The sequence below is a fragment of the Microdochium trichocladiopsis genome (assembly GCF_020744255.1).
Source record: "Microdochium trichocladiopsis strain MPI-CAGE-CH-0230 chromosome Unknown B0I36scaffold_1, whole genome shotgun sequence".
NCBI lineage: Eukaryota > Fungi > Ascomycota > Sordariomycetes > Xylariales > Microdochiaceae > Microdochium > Microdochium trichocladiopsis.
The window spans coordinates 83,970-106,816 of record NW_025763544.1 but is presented as its reverse complement, the minus strand read 5'-3'; the positions used below and the strand labels follow the sequence as shown (position 1 = coordinate 106,816).

The 22,847-nt window shown below is 56.0% G+C and overlaps 9 protein-coding genes across 9 annotated transcripts; 2 read left to right on the top strand and 7 right to left on the bottom strand.

Moving 5' to 3' along the window:
• Positions 1-379: 379 nt before the first annotated feature.
• Positions 380-3,207, bottom strand: B0I36DRAFT_370676 (fungal-specific transcription factor domain-containing protein; the record flags this gene model as incomplete). Its single annotated transcript, XM_046159933.1, has 9 exons — positions 380-648; positions 840-1,345; positions 1,384-1,530; positions 1,618-1,810; positions 1,875-2,390; positions 2,494-2,768; positions 2,829-2,929; positions 3,037-3,119; positions 3,201-3,207. The coding sequence occupies 9 exons, from the start codon at positions 3,205-3,207 to the stop codon at positions 380-382; spliced, it is 2,097 nt and encodes a 698-aa protein (XP_046017638.1).
• Positions 3,208-3,474: 267 nt separating this feature from the next.
• B0I36DRAFT_378745 (putative aldehyde dehydrogenase) lies at positions 3,475-5,401 on the bottom strand (the record flags this gene model as incomplete). The annotated part of the gene is made up of 4 exons (XM_046160729.1): positions 3,475-4,236; positions 4,362-4,682; positions 4,750-5,052; positions 5,120-5,401. The coding sequence occupies 4 exons, from the start codon at positions 5,399-5,401 to the stop codon at positions 3,664-3,666; spliced, it is 1,479 nt and encodes a 492-aa protein (XP_046017637.1). The 3' UTR covers positions 3,475-3,663.
• Positions 5,402-6,714: 1,313 nt separating this feature from the next.
• On the bottom strand, positions 6,715-8,400 carry B0I36DRAFT_343449 (aspartic peptidase domain-containing protein; the record flags this gene model as incomplete). Its single annotated transcript, XM_046156161.1, has 2 exons — positions 6,715-7,973; positions 8,055-8,400. 2 exons carry the CDS (start codon positions 8,398-8,400, stop codon positions 6,715-6,717), a joined length of 1,605 nt encoding a protein of 534 aa, XP_046017636.1.
• Positions 8,401-9,550: 1,150 nt separating this feature from the next.
• Positions 9,551-10,297, bottom strand: B0I36DRAFT_232683 (HAD-like domain-containing protein; the record flags this gene model as incomplete). The annotated part of the gene is made up of 1 exon (XM_046149161.1): positions 9,551-10,297. One exon carries the CDS (start codon positions 10,295-10,297, stop codon positions 9,551-9,553), a length of 747 nt encoding a protein of 248 aa, XP_046017635.1.
• Positions 10,298-10,731: 434 nt separating this feature from the next.
• Positions 10,732-12,856, bottom strand: B0I36DRAFT_426242 (uncharacterized protein; the record flags this gene model as incomplete). Its single annotated transcript, XM_046162384.1, has 4 exons — positions 10,732-11,463; positions 11,492-12,295; positions 12,361-12,611; positions 12,679-12,856. 4 exons carry the CDS (start codon positions 12,854-12,856, stop codon positions 11,155-11,157), a joined length of 1,542 nt encoding a protein of 513 aa, XP_046017634.1. The 3' UTR covers positions 10,732-11,154.
• Positions 12,857-14,118: 1,262 nt separating this feature from the next.
• On the top strand, positions 14,119-16,027 carry B0I36DRAFT_258628 (uncharacterized protein; the record flags this gene model as incomplete). The annotated part of the gene is made up of 8 exons (XM_046151087.1): positions 14,119-14,320; positions 14,380-14,488; positions 14,538-14,638; positions 14,674-14,725; positions 14,786-14,887; positions 14,956-15,473; positions 15,558-15,733; positions 15,789-16,027. 8 exons carry the CDS (start codon positions 14,119-14,121, stop codon positions 15,930-15,932), a joined length of 1,404 nt encoding a protein of 467 aa, XP_046017633.1. The 3' UTR covers positions 15,933-16,027.
• Positions 16,028-16,341: 314 nt separating this feature from the next.
• Positions 16,342-18,661, bottom strand: B0I36DRAFT_356989 (thiamine pyrophosphate enzyme, N-terminal TPP binding domain-containing protein; the record flags this gene model as incomplete). Its single annotated transcript, XM_046157730.1, has 5 exons — positions 16,342-16,592; positions 16,689-17,827; positions 17,911-18,236; positions 18,310-18,349; positions 18,612-18,661. 5 exons carry the CDS (start codon positions 18,659-18,661, stop codon positions 16,342-16,344), a joined length of 1,806 nt encoding a protein of 601 aa, XP_046017632.1.
• Positions 18,662-19,085: 424 nt separating this feature from the next.
• Positions 19,086-20,728, top strand: B0I36DRAFT_233693 (aldehyde dehydrogenase domain-containing protein; the record flags this gene model as incomplete). Its single annotated transcript, XM_046149248.1, has 3 exons — positions 19,086-19,134; positions 19,222-19,669; positions 19,741-20,728. 3 exons carry the CDS (start codon positions 19,086-19,088, stop codon positions 20,726-20,728), a joined length of 1,485 nt encoding a protein of 494 aa, XP_046017631.1.
• A 135-nt stretch (positions 20,729-20,863) lies between these two features.
• Positions 20,864-22,608, bottom strand: B0I36DRAFT_390173 (fungal-specific transcription factor domain-containing protein; the record flags this gene model as incomplete). The annotated part of the gene is made up of 2 exons (XM_046161384.1): positions 20,864-21,827; positions 21,910-22,608. 2 exons carry the CDS (start codon positions 22,606-22,608, stop codon positions 20,958-20,960), a joined length of 1,569 nt encoding a protein of 522 aa, XP_046017630.1. The 3' UTR covers positions 20,864-20,957.
• Between the last annotated feature and the right edge of the window lie 239 nt (positions 22,609-22,847).

Here is a 22,847-nt window from a genome sequence, read left to right as displayed (position 1 = left end):
GTTTTTCTTGCAACAACAACAACAACAACAACAACATGGGGCCGGGGCAAGTGGTGGTGTGGTGCACTCTGGTCTTCCAGTCGATTTCCAGCCATGGTCTCCTGATGACACTGTTTCAGCTGTCCTGTCCGAAAAACATGGACAGGTCCCCCGGCAGGCAGAACTGGCTCAGTTCCAAACCTCCATCTTGCAACAGGATTGACTCTTCGGAAAACAACGCCCGAGACATGGATACACCGCCCCCACCTCCTCCTGCGCCTTCTTCTCCTAATGCCGCCGTGGAGTCGTTCGGATGCATCCGGCTGTAGGTCTGGCCAACAGACGATTCCCCTGCCATTTCTGTGTATAGTGTAGTTGGCACTGCAGCCGCAGCCACGCATCAGCGTCTACAATACAATCTCGCGTTTGCCAAAAGCGGCGCGGGGTGGAAGGGGGTTGACTTACTCCACGACAGCAAGAGCTGACGCAGCTGGGATAAGCGATGGTTGCAGATCTTGATTACCATGTTGCCCGCGTCGAGGTTTCGGAGAGCTTCTACCGCCATGAGAAGATACTCGTCGCAGCGCTGGAGGGCTGCTGACCTGTCCACCTGGCCCCCTTGCATAGCCATCAACAGGTTCGTAAACAGAATCAGGGACGCGTTGAATACTATCGATGGCGCGATTGTTTTTTCGTTTTCGAGAGTCAGCGTGTCATTGTCGTGCCCAGCTGAGTCTGGGAGTGTACTCAGGTATATAAACACCACGTCCGCCGCCCCCCACCCCCCCTCTCCCCTCGGCGGCGGCAGGGGTTCAAAAAAGAGAAAGACAAGAAAAGTGGATGAATATTCTGGGACTCACCATAGTAGAGACTGAACCACCATGCTCCAAGTAAACGCTTTCTAGGCCCATCGCCCGTCGTCGTCTGGTGGATGATGGAGATGATGCTTTCGGCCGCTGTGACGCATGAGTTTATCGAGCTCTGGCGCATGCTCTGCAGCGACTTGGGAGCCCCGATATTCGAGCCGGGGCTCCTCCTCAGCGTGTCCACCGTCTGCACGAGCGCAGGGCGGTGTATCAGAGTCTCGAGGTTCAGCTTCCGCAGCGTCAGGATGGTGCGGAATCGGAGGTGTACAGTATCTGAGGGGTCGAGCTGCGTCAGGTCCCCAGGCTGCAGCAGCGACAGACCCGGCGGGAGATCGAGCTCCCACTGGCCCAGTGCACGGTCGAGGCGGAACACCCGGGTGAGCATCTCGCCTTCCTCCAGGGGAGGGTCGCAGCCCAGGTTATCGCCGTAGAGGTCAGCGATCACTTCGTGAAGCACGTTCATAAGTGTGCTAGAGGTCTGCGTTAGCATGACGGTCGCCCTTTGGTGAAATGGAACGATTCAGAATAGGCGACCTACATTGTACCACCAAAGAACTGGGCAGAAAGAAGAAGTGCGCTGGTCGGACCATTATTCGTGTCAAGACCGGCAAAGTCCTCGGGCAGAGGCAGTCGTATGAAATGGCGAGGGATTATTGCGGGACGCCCAAACGTCAGGCTCAGCATTCTGAACGCGGCAGAGTATGAGCTATCGAAGATTATCGAACGGGATGATGTTGCGATTTTCTTCAAGAAGGGGTAAATCTACTCTTACCGATCCAGAACAACGCAACCGTACCATGCCCTCTTTCGCAACTCCTGGTTGTGTCGTGAAAAGTCTTTTGACGCGTTGATGGAGTGCAGGCCAAGAGATAAAGCGGCCTTGACTGCCAACCCGTGTGTGGACCATGTCTGCACAGAGCTTTGCGTGCCCTGCAGGTAATGGCACGCGAGGAGAAGATATTGAACTGTTGTGTGTTAGCTTATAAGCGCCTGGGACAGAATTCATTCGGGCACAAGGAACATCCGCACCGGTCTCAAGACTTGTCCCTCGCGTTTCCTGGCTGTCGCAGAGTCTCGCAGCTCGCTTGTAGAACAGCAACGACTCGGCATTTCGTTGCTGGCGCTCCTCCTTTGTGTCCACTACGAGCGTGCTCGAGGACATGGCGAGAATCATGTGCAGGAGGGCCAGCCATGGCCGGCGGGCTTTCTTGAACCCATTGGCAACAAGGTCGTCGTACTCCTTGACAAACGTAGGTTCATGAATGTATGGGTAGAGCAAACCTGTGTTTGAGAAGTATTGTCTCATGAGCTCTCGGGTAACAGCCTCAGAGGGAAGAACGTATGGCGAGGGATTTCCATGGTGTATCCGAAGGCCATTATCAGCGGTGCTATTCTCAGGCGAAGCGCGGCGCGTTGTGTTGATGATGCCGCTGTCGATACGAGCCCAGTTTTCCATGACGCCAGAAGAAGGGATGTCGTGAGAGTTGGCCAAAGACGACACTGCTTGCGAGATGTGGCCGAGGAGAGCGATGTTCGAGGAGGGCCCTGCTCCGATACGCTGTCAGTCTGAGTATGTCACCAAATCACATCATGCAGTATGCAGAGGTAGTGAAAGGAGCCCGGCAAAGGGACGGGGCATCGACTATACCAAAGTGGCCGGTGTCTGCCTCGCTCACAAAAGAGATGACCATGCCGTCGGTTACACGCTCCTCGGATGGAGCCTCCTGGTTGTCAGCGCTCGCTATCGACACAGGGGTCTGGCCGAGTTCTGCAGGCCCGGGATGATCATCGTCAAAGGTGCGGGTCCTTTGACCACGAGGCTCGACAGATTGAAGCCTTGTCTCGTGGTCCTGGATCGCTTTGTTGTGCTTTGCTATCGCAGCCTCGAGGGCCTGTACACGATCAGAGAGACCGACTACATATCTGTAGAGAGGAGTCAGTGGTCCTGAGCAACATGGTGCTGTGCAGAGGAGACGGACTTACTCTTTCTGGACGATGATGTTTGTAGCCGAGTCAGAGGTCTCGTAGATGCACTCGAACCCGGCCGCGCTGCACATGGAACACTGGGGTCGGGCGCCGTTGCACTGAGACAATCGGGTTAGCCGAGGGCGTAAGAGCCAGCCTGGTCCGAATGCAGGGACCGCCGAGGCTGGCGGAGGACAACGAGACTGGCGGAGGAGAGCGGGCGTACACGGGACTTGCGAGAGCGGCAGACGTTGCAGGCCAGGGCAGTGCGCTTCCTCTTGGAAACGGGGCCAGCGGAAGGAGAGGTGTCTGGAATCATGGTTTGATGTGATCATGTGAGTGTTTACAGCCCGTGGCCAACATGCGGGCAAGAGATGAGCGGCAACATACCAGACATGTTGGCTGGGCCCTGTGCAGCGGAGGCGTCCACCCCTGGGTGTGATGGCGAAGACGTACGTACGCAGGCGAGAAGAAGGGGGAGAATGGGGTACAAGAACGCCCCTAAGGGGGGGGGGGCAGCTGGGGGTTGGGCAGAGTGCTGAGACTGGGGTTTCCGGGGCCGTCCGGGGAGGTGTGGGGGAGGCCCCAGGTTTGCGCATGCGTTCATCACTGTTTAGATGCAAGACATGCGAACGTACGCAGCGCACCCGTGTCACCTCTGTCGGACATCCAATTCCTTGCACCAGCACCAAGATTTACACTGCTGGGGATTCTTCCGCATTGCTCACTCTAGAGAATACAATTCAAGGCTCAAGTCTCTCACCAACCCGCCCAGGCGGCCTCCCTATCTGCTGTTCGCCATATCATATACACAACATCCACTTGGCGAACAATACTGACTGTCGGCCTCATCTCATGGATACAGCATGATCGTCTTGGACCGTGTAAACTCGCGCAGGCCCCAGGTGCCGCCAAACCGCCCATACCCACTGTTGCCCACGCCTCCGTGCGGAAAATTGCCCTCGTCGTGGACGGTGCCGCCATTGACGTGCACGGCCCCGACGTCGAGCTGCCTGGCGAGCCGCATCGCCCGCATCGTATCGCCAGTCCAGACCGCGCTCGACAGCCCGTAGCCTGTGGCTCTGACGTAGTCCACCGCCTCCTGCTCCAGGCCAAACGCATGCACCGCCACGACCGGCCCGAATGCCTCTTGGGTGTGGTATGCAGCGCCCGCGGTCAGATTCTCAAGCACCGCTACCGGCACCAGGTTACCCTCGCACCGGCCGCCTGGTGCCTGCGTGATAGTGGCGCCGTCCGCGGCCGCCTCGGCGAGCATCCGTGCCAGGTTGGCTCGCGATGTCGATGATATGACCCGGCAGTCAGCCGGTGACAGAGCACCTAGCTGCCGGTGCAGCGCAGCGCTGAAAGCGTGCAGGACGGGCCGCGCGACGAGGATCGTGTCTGTGCACATGCAGACTTGGCCGTTCTATTTGGGCACGCGGCCACCCGGCCGGGCAGCGGTCAGCAAAGGCTCGCGACAGTGACATGCTTAGCCGGGGGGAGTGACGCTGGTTGGCCAAGGACCAGGACGGCCTGCAAGCGAGTACGCACGTTGATGATGGCATGCTGCAACGATGCAGCGGCTGCCTTGTCCAGATCCGCGTCCTCAAGGACGATGCTGACGTTCTTGCCGCCGAGCTCAAGCAGGACCGGCTTGAGAAACCTTGCAGCGGCCGTGGCAATGGCACGGCCGACTGCTGTCGAGCCGGTAAAGTTGGCCTTCTTGACAGCCGGGTGGCTGATGCACGTCTCAAACACCTCGGCAGCGTCCTGTGGCCGGTGGAGCAGGAAGTTGCAGACGCCGGGCGGGAAGCCTGCGTAGCGAACCAAGTTTGCGATAAACGAGTGTACCCTTGGGGACATCTCGGAGCCCTGGTTTGTTGCCACCTGATCAGAAACGAAGAAAAACTCCTTGTAATGGCCGGGACGGACAACAAACCCGGAAGACGACGGTGTTGCATGCCGCAAGGGGCGCGGCGATGCATCGCAGGCCCAGAATAAGCGGTGCGTTCCAGGGAGCCATGGCGAGGACGACACCGTAGGGCTCGTTCACCACCAGAGGGTAAGCGCCTTCGACCACCGTCGGCAGGATCTGGCCGTTCGTGGCCTCGGAGCTGAGCGAGGCTGCCGACTCCTCGAGTACGCTGATCCCACCGTGGTATTGGATGTCTGCCCACAGATCGTCGCAGTGTATCTCTGCTTTAATCAGGGCTTTAAGGGCGCTCTCGTTTTGTTTTATCCCCTAAGGATTTAGGGATGCATTCGTCAATAGGCGATCTAAGTACCGAAAAGTCCTTAACAACACTTACCTCGACCATCTTATGGAACAGGGCCCGCCTCATGGGCACTGATGCTTGGGACCAACCATTAGCAAACGCCTGCTGGGCACCATCGATGGCCTCGCGTGTGATTTTCACGTCGGCGCCCTGAAAGATGGTCTTGGATGGAGTTGTAAGATTGTGTTCGTGGTGTAGCGAGGAATGCCTCTCTGGGTCGGCGTCGATGTAGTCCTGGCCGTTGACCAATAAGGGCACGATTGCACCTTCGGGAGGAACCAGGAGCGAGGCGTCGGGGTTTTCCGCACTGCCCATATTGAATCACCACACTGGTCAACAATTGGGTAAAATAAGAGGCCGCCCGTAAATTGATCAATGATCGAGCGAACAGAAGTGGTGGGAGGAATCACAAGTAGCAGGACGATTTGAGCCGATTCAATTGGGTCGGTGCGATGAAATCTCAGATCTGGCATTCACTTTCTCATCTACAGAGGAGCAAACTATATAGCTTTCTTGCACCATAGCCAAACGCAATGAATGACCCTGCACTCAGGCTCTTCGTTTTTGAGCACGGGCGGGAGCGCGCCGACTCGGGGGTAGGGGAGGCTCCTAGTCTATTCAATTGCTCCAGACGGTTGAGGTAGGGCACATCGTTGTCGGAAGCGTCGCCTCGAGCTTCGTCCGGCTCCACCTGAACCTGATTTCCGCTCTACCCCCGACTGCGGGGATGTGCTCCCGGTTGGCGGCATCCGACCTTGAACACCCCCAATTCGGGCCCACTTCCAGGGGAGACGCACGTTTGCCCCGGTCGATCCTTACACTAAATTCCCCCATTCGGTATGGCTGACTACTGAAGAAAAGTCCCTGCATGGCCTAGCCAGAAGGAGTCGCCAGACAAAGATCAGACTAGACAGCTGTTCTGATAAATGGTCGACCGGCATGGCTGCTAGCTTATCGTAACCTTTGGGACTCGCTTTACCCTTAGCAAGGAACATCTTCCTCCACCTCACTTTAGATAATAAGAGCTGCCCGCTCTTTTCTTAGCGATGATGTAGAGACAACGCTCTGGACAGCCAAATACTTAAAGAAACGTGAGATCCACAGGCAGCTCCCACCATCAGTACTGCAGCAGCCGCATGAGCTGGAAAGAACGGCAATTCGGCCATAGGCGAGGCGTAGGATCCCATTCGCGGAGAAGGCGGTAGTCAGAGGAACAGTTCTCAGCAGGACTGTGAGTATACAAGGCTGTTGATCGAGTCAGCATGAGGTCATTGGATCGTCGTTTCCCAGAGCATACTTGAAACCATTTGTAACAATTCCTGGAGAATAAGTTCGGACACTGTTCTGGCCTTGGTCGTATATATGAAACCCCGTGTCAGGAAAGCTGCAAGGTGGCACAAGGATGGACCACTAGAGAAGACTGGACAAAGAAACCAGTCAATCAACATCACTTTGGATGATACGTCCACTATGCTATTACTTGTGATAGTGTCGACGTTCTGCCTATCTCGTCAAAACCCCTCGCAGCAGATACACCTCAATGACACCCCAGAGGCCCGTTCTGGCACAATACCAATTTCCGTAAATGCATCAGGCCACGCGTCCACAAAAACATGGATAGATCCTCCTTACTGCCTATGTGTGGGAATGGTGCTGTCAAGTTCGACGGGCGGATGTTGGTACGGTTGCTGAGGTTGTGGCCCTGGGTAGTACATGTGCTGGGGCGGCGGGGATCCTTGATAGCCATATCCAGTGCCGCCGGCGGTGTCTCCAGGCAGCTCCTGGTTGTTGTGCCAAGTCGCAAGCTCTGGTTGGAGCTGCTGGCCCCCGAGCTCAGTGGGCGGCGCATTCGTCTGCATGTCGGGCTTGCCTTCGCCGTACGCGCTGGTCGCCATTGTCGACGGCGAGCCATTGGCAGCTGCAGAATTGCTGTTGTTGAAAGCTTGAAGTTGCTGCTTCTTTTGTCTGTGTCGTCTGAAAAACAAGACTGCTACAGCAACGAGTAGAACAACGGCCACTCCCACGCCGACCCCGATGCCGATCTGGGCAGACTGCGCGAGCCCATCCGAGTCCCCATCAGCGCTCGTCATGTTGGCAGTCCAGCTCGCCGGGTCCGTGAAGCCGGCCTGCGCGGCGTATGTGGTGGACGGGTTTGGCGTGGAGGTCGGGATCTGTGAGCGGGTGGACTGCGTGAGGAGCTCCGAGCTGAAGAACGGCAGCACATCCTTTGGCACCGGGCTCGGCGCGGGGGTCGCAGAGGGGATTCCCGCACGGCGGGCGGCAAAGGGAACGATCTGGCTCGTGCTGGCAACCTCGGGCTTGATTACGGCCTGCCCGAGCGCGAGCTTGCGGTTGTGCAGATCGGCGACGAGGTATGTCGACTGGAGCAGGCAGTTACCCATCGAGAACCATGTCGGGTCCGTGTGGTTCCGGATCTGGAAGACACACAAGGGCTGGCCCTGGGCATCCTGTTTTCCGAGATCCATGATCGACTGCGGGAGCACGAGGTCCGACATGAATGCAGACACGACTGCACCGCCTGCACCGCCAAAGGTGAGGTCGAGCTGGGCGTTGGCATTGGCGGCACCGCACGGTACCGCAGGGACACTTTTGTCGGGCAGATACGTCGCACCAACAATCTTCCAGAGCTCGACGGCAAGGTTGTGCGGGAAAATCGACATCGGGGTGCCGTAGTCGAGCGCGAGAGCCACAGGGAGGTCGGCGGCGAGCTCGTCGGTGCCACTGCTGCTGTTGGCGACGACGTGCGTGAGTGCCAGATGCATGGCCTCTAGGAAAAACGTGAGGTTGTACATCTCGACGCTCACGAGCTCCCCAGTGTATTTGGTGGTGTCTATGCCTCCAAGGACGAGTTTTCCAGAGTATTTGTCTGATATGCGAGAGAGTGTGTGTGTTGGTTAGCTTGCTTGCTCAACGATGCGCCTATGTGTCGGGGAGAGGGCCACCGTACCACCGTCGCCAGGCCATATGCTGAAAGCGGGCGTGACCACGCTGGCATTCTGCACCATCCAATACGAGAGATACTGGTCTACCAACGCTGATGTACTGCTGCTGTTCAGGTACTCGTTCACAATGTTGGGCTCCGGCAACGAGAGCCCAAGGTAACCTATGCCCTTGGTGGTCACGTCGGAGAGACCCATGCTGAAGTTTTTGAGTGCGATGTCGCCGAAGCTGAAGCTGTCCTCAAACAACTCAAAGTTTAGAGTCTCGTCCGTTCCCGGGTTCGAATAGTTTCCATGCATCCCAGTGTGCTTGTAGAAAGTATTGGATGCGGCGGCATCGACTGAAGGTGACATAGACGAAAAAGAGGTCAGTCATGGGTCAAAAAAGAATGGCTGGGGTTATCGCTATGTCCATGGCAGTCTCGACTCACAGCTTCCTTCCGAGCAGCCATCAAAGGCCGTCGAGCCAGTGCACTCTTCATCCTCAGAATTCGTGATGACGCTGAATCCCCACGTGGTTGAGAGCTTCAGGCGGAGTCTCTGTGCGGGCGTGCCAACGTTAATGGCTGCGAGGAAGGCCCCGTGACGCAGGCTGAAATTGATATCCTGAACGAGCGTGCCGGCGTCGGCGCGTGGCTGCAGTCCATGACGTGAAGAGCCCCATGAGGCACGCGAACTGCCTGGAAACAGTGCAGCAACAGTCGTGATTAATGTCAGACTGCTAAGCCGAAGCTGAACCATCATGGCGACGATCGCTTATTGGCAATTGTCCAGCGGGAAGAAGCGATCGATCTCGAAGCGCACAAGAGCAGTAAGGAGATGTTCAAGTTTACAAGCACGCAGTCATGATTTTGGGTGCATGGCATACACTAGACCCGCGACACAGGCTCAAGAGCAGGCTGGGAACCAAGCGGAAGCTGCAAGTGCGGACATGTCGATCGATGAAGAGACGAAACCCTCTGCCAATCACCGAGCACGATGTAAGCGCATGACGAAACGAGCTGCTGATGTGCTGGATGGTGTATGCATGGGTAGGATGGCACGGACAGGGGTATAGAGATGTTGGTGAAGTGGACTGAAATGAAAGTGGCGCAGATGCAGCTTTCGCGAGGACATTGCCTGGGCCAGGATAACCAGCACGTTGGGTAGCCGCAAATAACTACCAATGAGATGGTCCGAGCAGGAAGCTACCATAGATGGCAATAGGCCCGTGGAGGATACAGCGCCAAGACCGCAGACATGGCAAATGCACTCTTTCGTCATAGCTCGAAGATTGCCTGGGGAAGTCCCTGTCCTGGTAGACAGGAGGCGCTGTCTGGATTCGCTTCTTGGAGCTGAGAAGGAGATTGCCCAGGCCATTTCTGGAATTGGCTTACAGCCACTACACTACAGGCTGGCGCAGAAACGTTGAGAGAGAATCTCTTGCATGGAACAGGTTGGTGACTTCCTATGATACTCTCGGATTGGTGCCGCCAACGCCATATGCACTCAGGCTTGCATGTGCTCATTCCAAGCATGCAACAATCGCTGCAATCGCTGCAAGAGTACCCTCCGGATCCTTCACACGAACCGTCTTCAGGCCGATCTCCTTGGCTGGGTAGTCGTTTCCACCAGGGAAGATGGCATCACCGATGAAAATCATCTCCTCGAGGGGGATGTTGCTGGCATCGCGAAGACGCTTGAGGCCGTAGCCCTTGTCGACGCCCTTTTGGGTAATGTCGATGGAGGTGGCGCCGCCCATGTTGATGGAGAGATCGGGCAGGCGCTGACGCAGGTCCACCTGGATGATCTTGCGCTTGGCAAAGTCTGGGTCCCAGACCTCCTTGGCCGAGATGGGCGCCTGCTGGCCCAGGGCAGAGAAGGTAATCTGGCTGCCACGGTCCTCGATCCGCTCGCCCCACGTCTGCTCCGGCTTGAAGCCCGTGGCCTCGAGGCTGGCGTCAAAGGCCGCCAGGATGTTCTTCTTGGCCTCGTCGCTGAAGAGCTCGGCGTATACAACCTTCCATTCGCCATCGCGGTAGGTGAAGAGCTTGGTTCCCGTGGTGGGCATCAACCACAGCTTGGACAGATCGGCGCGTGGAGGCAGGCGGCTAGCGACCTGCTTCTGGAACTGCGGCCAGTCACCACCAGAGATGACGGCGACGTGGGCCACGTCGAGGAGGTCGGCCAGGGCCTCGCCCATCGAATCTTTGAGAGGCTGCTTGCTCTCGGCAAGAGTACCGTCAAGGTCAAAGGCGACAAGAGAGATCATTTTGCCCCTGAGGTGGATTAGTCGGGAAGATGAGGGCGAAATGAGGAAGAAAGGTGTAATGCCGTCCAATCAGCTGCGAGAGGTCTGGAGTGGATGACTGGCTTCAAGGACGGTGCCTCATCTATCTTCAGATCGAAATGTGGGATGATGACTTTTGGTGTCTGGCCGTGGGTCGCAGTCGAGGGACAAGGGCAGCTTCACCTCCGAGTGTGCCTCCTGACCGACACTTCCGGCACCTGCGCCACTTGTGGACAAGCAGCAGTTGTCCGAGCTGCGTAATACCTACTTCACAATACACCAACGAGCTTCAACGATTGAAGTCATTGTGGCTGTGGTGGCTTGCGCCTGGCTCGCGGTAGCCGCTCTGAGGCTTGGTGCCCTGCGAGGTGGGGGCCAACGTGCAGTTTTAGCGTCGCGGCCTCAGCAGACTCTACGACCAAGCAGATTGCTCAGAGTGGAAGACAGCTTCGTCTCCTGGGAGGGTTTCTTTCGATAGACAAGAAGTTTCTTGGAAGTCTCGGAACCCGATCTCGCAGGAACGAGGGCATCATTGATCTCTCTCACATACCCACGTCTTCTTGCCAAGCGATGCCAGCGCAGGCTCTGACCTCCACAGCCACGGCCACTGCCATCAAATTCTTTGATGCTGTTAAGCAAGTCTTAGGGAGAAGACTGAGACAGCGGAGTGAAAAGTATCCACGTTATAAGAGGAGGAAACGAATAAGATCATTCGGTCGGAGATGATTGTGGTATGCTACTGCTTTTATCCGCTTTCTCCTCACATCGACACCAGAGCAAGGAGTTCCAACCAATAGCCGACATAGTACTCCAGCCTCTTACAGATCACGTTCAAGCTGTCAAAGGTGCGACGTCTTCAGAACAGATCTACGCGTGACTAGCTCCTTGGACACGGCAAGAGCGGCACGAGCGCCCTGTTCGATAGCCCCGTCGATGAATCCACGCCAGCCCTCTGCCCAGTCCGCGCTCGCGAAGTGGATTCTTCCCACAGGCCGCTGAAGATCGTCCAAATACTTGGTGGCAAACTCGGGCGGATACACTGCCCAAGTACCTTTTGAGAACTCATCCTGGTTCCAGTCATGGAAAATCTGGACATGCTTTAGTTCGTACTCATGGGCTTGGACACGGGAGCCATGATGGATCAGTTGCTGCCCGCCGCAGCTAGAATGGACTTACTACGCGCTTGATCTCGGCGTCTTTGACATGTGTCAGTGCACCTTTGATCTTGTCGATCTTCTTGCCGGCAAAAAGACCTGGGTCAGGGCCAAAGGCGATAATGTGGGTGTCGCCAGCCGGTGTGAGCCCATCTCCGTAGAGGTACATCTGGCCCTTGCTCGGGTAGGCAACGCCGGACCAGGATCGCAGACCCGTGCCCTTGACTTCAAAGTGCGTCTTGGTAGCCTTGTTGACGTGCCCCTGCTGGGCAGCCAAGGCCTTGCCCGCAGGCAGCGGGGGCGTGAATCGGATGCTGGAGAGAACGTTGAGCGGGATTGTGCTGATCATGGTCTTGGCGCGAAACCGCTGGCCGGCCCGTGTGGTGACTTCTACGATGCTCCCCTCGTCTCGAACGCTGGCCGCCGGAGCCGAGAACTTGTACTGCAGGTTTCCGAGCTGGACGGCCTCGTCGAAGATGGCCTTGGCCAAGCCGGTCTGTCCGCATTTGAGCTTGTACAAGAGTCCATAGTCGGTAATGCCGCTGTTGCGGTAGTCGCACAGTGCCCACCAGCGAAGCATTTCGGCGACGCTCACGTCCTCGTTGTTGGCACCGGAGATGTGCATAAGGGTCGAGGTGAGGAAGGCAAGTTGTAGCGGAGAGAGCTTGTTCTTGATTTGATCCAGACGATCTTGACAAGAGACCTTATCCCATTTCGCAAACACATTGGCCTTGAACCTCGAGTTGTGCGGGAAAGGCACGACCCTGCGGCCGCCTTGGCCGTCAACATCGCAAAAGATAGACATGGCAGTCTCACCGATATGCTCCTACGTGTGACACGGCATCTGAGTAAATATCACATTTGACAGATCAAGGGTTTTCTTTCACTGACCTCTTCTTGGTGCGTCAGCTGCCCTTTGGTGTCGTGGATCATAGTCGAGCAATAATTGCCTTCTTCATACGAGTAATCTTGAGACGAGACGAGCTCGTTGGCCATAGAATACCGAGACACCTCGGCATAGACGTGCGGCTGGCCCCAGTGGATCCAATTCCCACCCATCTCGTAGCCGTAGCCATCGATGTCGCTGGTGAACGTGCGTCCGCCAATCCTGTCTCTGGCCTCGAGGAGGAGAACCTGCTTCCCTAGGAAAGCAAAAGTACCACGTTAGCCTTGCACGGGCCAGATCTTTTCGTGCTTGTGTCCAAGTACCTTGAAGGGCAAGGTTGCGAGAGGCTACCAGCCCAGCATAGCCAGCACCGATCACAATTGTATCCAGAGTTTGCTCGCCTGGGGCAAGCCTTTCGGCTGGCGATATCTTGGCCCGGGAGGGAACTCCGTGGATCAACCCTTGGTTGATATGGTAGTGACAACCGTCTTGAGTAGTCATGGCGGTGGGGTGCTCTATTATGATGATGAAGGAGAAATCAGGAGAGTTTAGCCCGCGTTGGTAGATGGAGAGTTAGATTTGTCCCTCAAGCAAGAGGGCAAGTAGACTTTATCTACCTATGTCGAGCCGGCTTGCCCTGGGGCACAAGATACGTCCATTTATGAAATGCCGCGACGCAGCTCCGGAACCCCCCTCCACGCCTAGAACCAGGGGCAGGGGTTCTCTACGTACGCGGGCCCAACCACCGCCGGAAGCCACTATGGAGACTTTTATTTCCCGCTGACCCAAACGTCGTCGGAGAAGACTGGAGGAGCGTGCAAAGATAAGCGCGGCTCCCAGGAATGGCAAGTGGGGCACAAGATCGGGGCCTGGCGCGATTAACCTCGGACGGATTACACGTTGTCAAGGGCAGGGATCACAACTCCACTAGCACAGGCATGTTAGTTTAGTTCTCCCGCCGATCGTACGACAGGATCGATACAAGAGTCTCCATGCTTGTGATCTCGGCCCTTGTAGCGTGACAGTATGGCTACACACTAAAAGTGCGCTTGCCAGTTGAAGACCGGAACTTGGGGAGATGCTCCATTTGCTGTGGGGTGCGCGTGGGATTGTGAGGGGAAGTGGCTTTGGCTGTGGGCTACCTGGGTGCGTACCTCACTTAGTGTAGGTGGCAACATGCTCCGGTCCGGAAGGAAAACAGAGCCTTGGCTTTCGGCAAGTGTCCCGGCATGCAATGGGGTCAATTCGAGCTGTGCGGTGGTGGCATCCCCCGTCCTCTTTGCTTTATTATTTCCAACGGTGTTTTGCCTTTGGTTGCCAACAGACTGCCCTCATCTGGGCCACACTATACCCACACAACGGCAGTCAGTCCAAAATGCTTCACAAAGCTGGGGCCCTTACCTGTCTCGCTCTGCGTGCCGGCCACCGCGTTGGCAGCCGGCACACTCGCGTTTCACCAATGTTCAAGACTCTACCCACGAGAGCCGTCCATGCACGGAGCCAGTCGAGCTCGCATCCTGCGACCGGCGGGACAGCTCCGCCCACGTCATCGAACCAGGCATGGGCATTAAGCCTGGGCCCGCTGGTCTTGTTGGCTGCCGGAGCTGCGGTGTGGTCAATGCTTGATCACCGTCTGAGACTAGCACCATCATCTCTCGCTGCACAGTCTCCCTCTTCTAGCCCTTACGCAACGCTCCCCGAGATAGAAGATGTACGTGGGACGCAAGATTTGAGAGATGGAAAGTCTGCTGCTGACGACTCGAATGCTGCAGGCTGTCCAAGAAATCCGCAAGACTCTTGGCGAAGACTCAGTGAGCACTGATGATGAGATCTTGCTTGCACACGGGTACTCTGAATGGTCGACCGTCAACGTTGACCGGCTGCCAGTCGCCGTTGTCTTCCCCCAGAATACCGAAGAGGTCTCAAAGATTGCCAAGATATGCTCCAAGTATAGCGTCCCCATAAGTAAGCCGTCCAGCTCTCTCTTGCGCTTGATGTATAGATTCTCACAGTATTCGTCCCAGTCCCCTTCTCGGGTGGCTCAAGCGTGGAAGGCCACTTCTCTGCTCCTTATGGCGGTGTGAGCGTAGACTTCTCATACATGAACCGCATTGTCGAGTTCCACGCCGAAGAGTAAGTCAAAAGGTCGAATCGAGGCAGGAGGCGATTCTAACCATCGCAGTATGGATGTCCAGGTACAGCCGGGGTTGTCATGGATGGATTTGAACAAGGAGATTGAACATAGCGGTCTATTCTTTCCGGTTGACCCAGGCCCATCCGCAAGTCTCATCCAGCCGTCCTCTGGCATTCAAGGACAGCTATTGACATTTCACAGGCACAAATAGGTGGGATGGTTGGCACAAACTGCAGGTAATATCTACGGCCTATCTCCAAGTCGTCATAAATGCGACTCGTTCTCACGCTTCACAGTGGCACGAACGCCGTCCGTTACGGCACCATGAAAGACTGGGTGGTCAATTTGACAGTGGTGTTGGCGGACGGGACGATTGTGAAGACCAAGAGGCGACCCAGGTTAGTGATTCTTTCGGTCTAGACCGGTACCAGCCATAATGCTGATGCTACTTGCAAAAAAAAACCAGGAAATCGTCGGCTGGCTACAACCTGAATTCCCTGTTTGTCGGTTCCGAGGGCACTTTGGGACTTGTCACTGAGGCGACGCTCAAACTAGCCCCGCTTCCAACGCATACCGGAGTGGCTGTCGTTGCTTTCCCCACCATTGCTGTTGCTGCAAAGATGGCAGTCGAGGTCATTCAGAAGGGTGTGGTCGTGGGAGCAATCGAGATCCTCGACGACGTCATGATGAAGGTGATCAACACCATTGGCGCGACCGGCAGGACGTGGAAGGAGCAGCCGACGCTGTTTATCAAGTTTACTGGCGATGAGGAAATGGTTGAGCATAGCATCAACCGGGTGAGATGCATCGCCGAAAAGTATGGTAGCCCACACATGGAGTTCGAAATCGACAAAGAAAAACAAGAAGAGCTGTGGTCGGCGCGGAAGGAAGCGTTGTGGAGCATGCTCGCGCTCCGGAAGAGCGGAAATGACACATGGACAACGGACATTGCTGTTCCCTTGTCTCGGATTGCCGAGTTGATTGGTACATCTTCATCACCCATTTTCGAGTCGCTCATCCAAAACACCGTTAGCTCGTTGGAAATCTAACATGGGGAGACTCTCGCAGAACTATCAAAGAAAGACTTGGCGCAGACCGGCCTGTTTGGCAGCATACTTGGCCACGTTGGGGACGGCAATTTCCACCAGGTCATCCTCTACGATGGCGACGCAGAGAGGGTGCGTGTTGAGAAATGCGCAAAGGACATGGTATATCGTGCCCTCGAAATGGAGGGAACTTGCACGGTAAGATCCCCGCCATCGCTCTTCCCATAGATCTTTAAACTCATAATCTCTCCAGGGTGAACATGGCGTTGGGTTGGGCAAGATTGAATCCCTTCAAGCGGAGTTGGGAGACGTTCCTATCACGATCATGAAAAACATCAAGAGGAGCTTGGATCCGCAGTGGCTAATGAATCCGGGCAAGATCTTTCACCGTGAGTAAAGGTAGAGGCCGGAGGATTATGTTCTCGATGAGAATTATTCTGGCCTAGTTTAGTACCATTGTTCGTGTTCTTTGATGTGAGAAGTCGGAGTTTACATGACGTAGGGCACCATTGGACAGAGTCTTCAAAACCGCATGTTTATTTCTGCTTATGTATACAGGCTTTCGAGATGGTGTACCTATATGTCAGCGAGATAATTTCAGGCTCATTAAGCGATAGGTTGAGCTTTATCCGCCTAAGACGCGGTGGAACGACGAAATTATATTGCTTTTGTGCTATGGGGTTTTTTTTTTCTTTTTCTTTTTTTTTTTTTTTGAATTGGTGTATCACTAGCTACGAGAGCGTATTCACTCGACACAGGCTCACGGTCGTCGGGAAAGTTACCCAGACGGCCCTATGCGACTGCCTCTAGCCAACTAAGACATCTAGTACTGCCGACGTCCCGCTCTGTACGGTAGCCATGGCCTGCTTTAGAGCAGATTGAAGCGCACCAGCGTTGCTGACTCTTGCGGCGAAGATGGCACCGTCACTTGCGGCTCGTGCGATTTCCGAGTAGCTCGGAGAGGGATCGAACGAGATATTCAGGTCCTTGTTAGTAGCCCTGGATGCCGGGCCATCAGGATGAACCAGCAGCATCGACCTACGAGGGGCGTTCCAACCTATTGAATGGGTTAGTAATTGGAAGTAGACGACCTACCCGAAGCTGGGTAACCATTCTGAGTCGTCGGGAGAAAGACGAGAATTAGGGCCCATACCTTTGTTGTTTAGCACGATCGTCAAGATGGGCAGGCCGTATCTCTGCGAAATCCAATAAACACTGGAAGGAACGGAGAACAGGAAGCTCCCGTCCCCGACAATTTGCACGACCATCCTGCGACTAGCTACATCATATGTCGAAACGGCGTCTAGAACGAGCTTGATTCCAAGCGCGCCACCGCCGCTCCAGCCTAGACCGCCACCGCCACAGTTGAACCATTGCCCAGGGATGGTAGGGCGTATCTGCTCGGCGGCGATCACCGAATTGGTCACGGCTTCAATGGCGAACACGGTATTCGGGGGTGCCATCTTTCGGATGGTGGAGCACACGTACGCGCCGCTCATGAGGTAGGGATCTGGCAGTGCAGCTTGAGCGTCGAGTGACTTGATGAGCTGCGCGTGCGACCTTTCGAGGTTCGACCATCGGTTTTGAATGTCGATTGTGGAGAGCTTCGTCAGTAATGCTGGGGTTCCACGGATGCGGGCGACTAGCTGCGCGAGGGCGATTGCCGCGTCCACCCGGTACCTTGTCTCGGCGTTGATGTAGAAGACGGGCATCAACTGCTTCAGAGGATCCACGTCGAAGTGGACTATCCGGGCCTCCGGGCTCGGTTTGCACAAGGTGTTGACCCACGGGACGTCGCAATCGACCACGAAAATAACATCGGCTGTCTTGATGCTGCCGTGCACGCCGTACTTCATACCCAGCCAGCCAGGATGATCGGAAGGAAAACACATGTCGCAACCGCCCGTATCCAAGACACGCAGGCCCCTGACCACGTCAGCAAGCTCGACCAACGCTTTGACCGCAGCGTGGTTGCGCCCGCTATATCCAGTGACCACCAACGGGTTCGTCGCCTGCACAAGCATCAGTGCAAGGTCTGCCACATCTCTCTGGGGCAGAGCCGATGGTCTGACAGGCTTCCAGTGCAAGGGGTTCACTTGGTAAGGCTCTATCACCTCCTCCATGACCTCGCGAGCCCCCATGAGATATGCAGGTCCCTTGGGGTCGCTAGTGGCAAACTGTAGAGCTCTATGAACCATCTGCTTAACGTTCTTTCCGGTCTTGATCTCTCCAGCGTATCGGCAGTACTGGGAAACGATCTGCTTCTGGTCCGGGATGTCTTGCAACCAGTGGCTGATAAAATCGTCAACCAGAGAGTCAATCCTCATGCCTCAAAAGCCACTTGTCTTCATGTTTTGGTAGGGTTGGATTCTTACATGTACTCAGTTCGAGAGCCCGTCATCTCGCCCTCGATCGTGTAAGGAGACAGACCGGCAAAGATGAGGACTGGAGCTCTTCCTATGGCGGCATTGTGTATGGCAGCTCCCATGCCAGAGGTCCCTACATCAACATGAATGATGACGCACTGTGCCTCGTTCGTCTGCCGCGCATATCCATCAGCCATGGACAGCGCGACCATTTCATTAGGACATGTGATGATCCGCGGGAATGAATCTGGATACTCCGTCTGTCCTTGAATCATAGCTTCGAGAATGCTGGGGTGGTCGGATCCGAGGTTGACGAAGCAGTTCTTGACGCCCGCCTGCGCGATATGAAGGTTAGCGAGAATTCAGGCCTCATGACCTGTCAACAGCGGCTTATGGACTACTGCTTACCTCGATCAAGGCCTCGAAGAAGGCAGAGGATGTGGTATACCTTCATGAAGAGGCAGTTTAGTATAATTTCGCTGCACATGAGGTCAACTACCTTCCATGCAGGAATGCTCACATTATGGAAAGTCCCAACCGTTGCTCGGAAACAGTCGATCCAAGAGGGGACGCAGGTTGACATCTCAGGGCTTGCAGTCAAGCACCAAGCAGTCTATGGCTCTTGACTTATTACATCCCATATATCGGGAACTTCGTGTAAGTTTTGGCTTGCGAGCCTGCCGGGCTCTGCAGAGGCCGTCGGAATCTACCCAGCGGGGTCCGAGGGTCCCCGCGCGTTCTGGACGCTTTGTCTCGCCATTATCCATGTTGAGGCCGGGACCATCATTTTCGGATCTCCAAATTTGCAGATAAGCGCGCGTAAATTGAAGTCTCCAATGTTTTCAGCCGGTCCTGGATGGCGCCACTGCGGCGTGCGGGGAATCGTTGGCTACTCCACGTGGATCTCGGCTCTCGGGCAAGATAAGCGCGCTTAATCGATCTGAAATGATGGTGCCAAGCTCCAATTACGTACTTGTTTCCCTCCCTTGTAGGAGTGAAACGATTCTTGCGTAATTCTTCTGTTCTTGAAATATCTCAAGCACGCGGGTGCATGTTTTCCGAGTCGCCGTTCTTTATCTTAGCTGTGAGTGTTGGGAGACTGAAAATTTCAAAGCTCAAGTCGCCATCTTTGTTTAATTCATACCCCCCAAGCTTCCCCTTCCAGGAGGATAGAACTGTTCGCAATGGCTTCTTCGGTAACACTGCAAGGTGCTGAGGGTCGTCAGATTACCGGTACGTGGAGAACCTCCCGCCGTCTTCACCCGACCACTGTGGTGTCTTGGTCACCGCCGTATACCCTGGTCTGACACAGCCCGTCAGTCCAAACCGGCCTGTTCATCGATAATGAATTTGTGCCTGCAACCAACAACGCCACCTTGGATGTGGAGAATCCAAACACCGCCACCATCATTGCTCAGGTCTCGGCGGCACAAGCAGAAGACGTTGATCGGGCAGTACGGTCTTCTCAAAGGGCGTTTGCAACATGGAAGCATAGTGATCCGAGCACCAGAAGAGCGCTCCTGCTCAAGCTGGCCGACCTCGTGGAAGCTCACGGTCCTGATCTAGCATCTCTAGAAGCGATTGAGGGTGGCCTGTTGTACCGGGACTCTTTGGGCCTCCACGTCGCGCAGTCAGTGGACAACCTGCGTTATTTCGCCGGCTGGGCGGATAAGTTGGACGGTGCTAGCTTGCCCATCCCCTCGGGGGTCGCCTACACACGCAGGGAGCCTATCGGTGTTTGCGCCGCCGTCGTGCCTTGGAACTCACTGTAAGCCCGGGCTTTCCCCTGTGTCAACTAACGAAGACTGTTGCGGCCTGTCATGACTGACAAACTTGCAGCATGATTCTCTTCTGGAAGCTGGCACCGGCCATCGCTGCTGGCAACACCATCGTCATCAAGACGGCGGAACTGACTCCGCTCTGGGCTCAGAAGTCTGCAGAGTTGATCAAGGAGGCCGGCTTTCCCCGCGGTGTGATCAACATCATTTGTGGGTTGGGTAGCGAAGCTGGTCAAGCTCTCGCTGACCACCCGGCGGTCCGAAAGATTGCCTTCACTGGAAGCACTGCCACAGGGCGCCGTATCATGCAATCTGCCGCACGCTCAAACCTCAAGAAGGTTTCTCTCGAACTGGGCGGCAAGGGCCCGAGCATCGTGTTCGCCGATGCGGACTGGGAAAATGCCCTTTTCTGGACGACCCTAGGCATCACCGCAAGCAACGGACAGATCTGTGCTGCCGGAAGCCGTATCTACGTGCAGGACACGATCTATCACAAGTTTGTCGAGGAGTTCAGCCGACGGAGCCGCGATGCCGTGCATGGCGACCCGCTCCTAGCCGAGACAACCAAGGGGCCAGTTGCTAGTGAGGCGCAACTTGACAAGATCCTGTCGTACGTGGAACGGGCGAAACAGAGCAAGGCGAGGCTCTTGCATGGCGGAGAAGCCCTCCCAGGCAAGGGTCATTTCATGGCCAACACGGCTTTTGCTGATGTCGATCAGAATGATGCCATCATGCGTGATGAGATTTTCGGGCCGTTCGCGAGTATTGCTCCATTCAGTACCGAGGACGAGGTGATCCGCAAGGCGAACGACTCTGACCTGGGCCTCAACTCCGCCGTCTTCACCAACGACGTGAGCCGTGCGTTCCGTCTCAGTGAGGCCATCGAGACCGGCACAGTCACGGTCAACTGCTGGGCTATGCTCAACGCCAACACGCCCTTTGGCGGTGTCAAGGAGAGCGGTTTCGGGCGCGACTCCGGTCAGGAGGCTTTGGACAACTGGACAGTGACCAAGACTGTCAAGTTCAACATCTTGCCACCGAAGTTGTAGCTGGTGTAACTGACCCAATGAGCCCCGAGACTAGCACTTTTGGCTTCTGGAGCCACAGTGACATATTGGAATGGTCTTGTGTGGATCACTTTCACAAGAACACGATGGTACCAGACCAAATTAAACAACGCGAGGCGACTTAGCCCGCCTATAGAAGACGTGAACGGTTTGCTATGAATATCAACGAGTCATTAGATAACTGTCAACGTGTTGTCTCGTCAGAATCTCGTCAACCCATGCTAATCTGAACATTATGCCTCGCACATGCCTTCGCAATGCCGTAAGGTCCGTAAAAGGTTAGGTCCGAGTCAGAGGCTTCCCATACCCAGCTGAGAATTTGCAGCACGCTCGATAGTGTATGCATCTTGTGTCCTTGAGCCCCCATGGTGCTCCTCAGATACTCTCGATCCTCGGCCGCCTGCAGGCAGGATCCCGCAGTCAGGATTGCCCAAAGCAGATTGGTCCAAGTCAAACTATTCAGTGGGATTCTTCGCAAACATGCCATGAAGTTGCCAATCAAATCGTTCACCTCGCCAAGGAGGCGACCACCCGGACGCCCGGGCCCGTGAAGAGCTACTCGGAGGAGAATGAGGAGGGCACGTTGTAGAATCAGCCCTCCCCTGTGGTCCATCGGTTGTGTCTCTACGCCTTTGGGCGCTAGGAAGCGGCTTTCCAGCGTGTCCGGACTCCATGCCAGAATGCACATCTCCAAGCTGCGGAACGCCTGTCTCAGGGCAATATCGTCCTGTCGGGAGGCTGCTGGGTCTGATTGGGGGCATCTCCCCAGATGTACTACGCTGGGTATCAGGCGGAAGAGGTCCACAGATGTACCAAAGAGGAACCCGGAGACGCTGGAGCCGCTGAGCAGCGGGTAGAATTCGTCCTGGTCTAGGTCCTCTGTGGCCGGTACGATCGAAGCGAGGCCTGTCTCATCGAGTCTTACGTTGTAAGCAACAGCGTTGAAATACAGATATTGCTCTGCAATGAAAGCAACAATGTCTTTGTTTTGCAGGTGAAGAGAGTCATAGACGAGCTGCAAAAGGTGCCTGCACGCCGCAAGGTGAAACTGGATAGCGCCGCGCATATCTCCATCAACCACCTGGGCATGGAGGTCAGCCGCGGGAGCCGACAGACAGGGTGAGAGTCGAAACTTTGCTTGCATGCCAAGGCAGGCGACGTACCTCAAAGTGGCAGAGGAGGACGAGGAGCACAAGGAGGCGAATCGCCTCATCGTGTTGTCCGCGGCCGACGGTCGTCACATGGTTCTTGGCGGCTCTGAGGGCCACCGCGTAGTGCGACTTTGTGGGATAGGCGTATGCAGGGTCGGTATATGACAGATGGGACGCGCTGATGGCTAGAAGGGCATGCAGAATGTCCCAGTGCTGCTCGGCGAAAGGGAGGACGAGGCTGAGATACGGGTTGTTGCCCTTGCCAGTGGTCAAGCGGGAGGCGGTGGAGCAGATGTAATGCTGCAGCAGGACCTTGGCCTTGCCAACCTCGTCGAGGCTTCCAATCTCGTTCCATCGGTGGACAAAGTTGGAAACCGTCGGCAGGCTAGCCATCGATGCCGGGGCGGCGGTCTGCCGGGGCCCCGGCCGGGCGGCAATGGCAGCCAGTGCGTGCATGCCTGGGCCGTCAGGGACCCCGCTCTCCTCCTCCGGTGCCGGCCTCCCTGGCCATGAGCACAAGAGATGGTTCCGCCGGCAGCCTTCGCAGACGGGCCGCTGTTCTCCGCACTTCTTGCGGCGAAGACGGCATGTCCTGCAGCCGGTCTTGGAGCGTCTAAACCTGGGCGTGTTGCGCTGTGAGCCCGGGCTCCCCGAGAACTGGGTCGGTGTCGTGGTTGCTTCCCAGTGCAGGGTTACGGCGGGTCTCTCCATATGTCTCCCCTTTGCTTGGCGGTGGAGGGCTCGGTCGAAGACAGGCAGGCACGCTTGTCGAAGGCGAGTGGCGGGAGGTCAGGGTGCAAGACGACGATAGCACGGCAGGATCGATCCGGTCCGCGTGTCACGCAATCGAATTGGACGAGGCTTGGGCCGGGGTGCTGCGCAGAGCACAGCAAACAGAGGTGTGTGCAGCAGTTGATGGCTGCCCTCAAGCCTGGGGAAAGGGAAGTGTG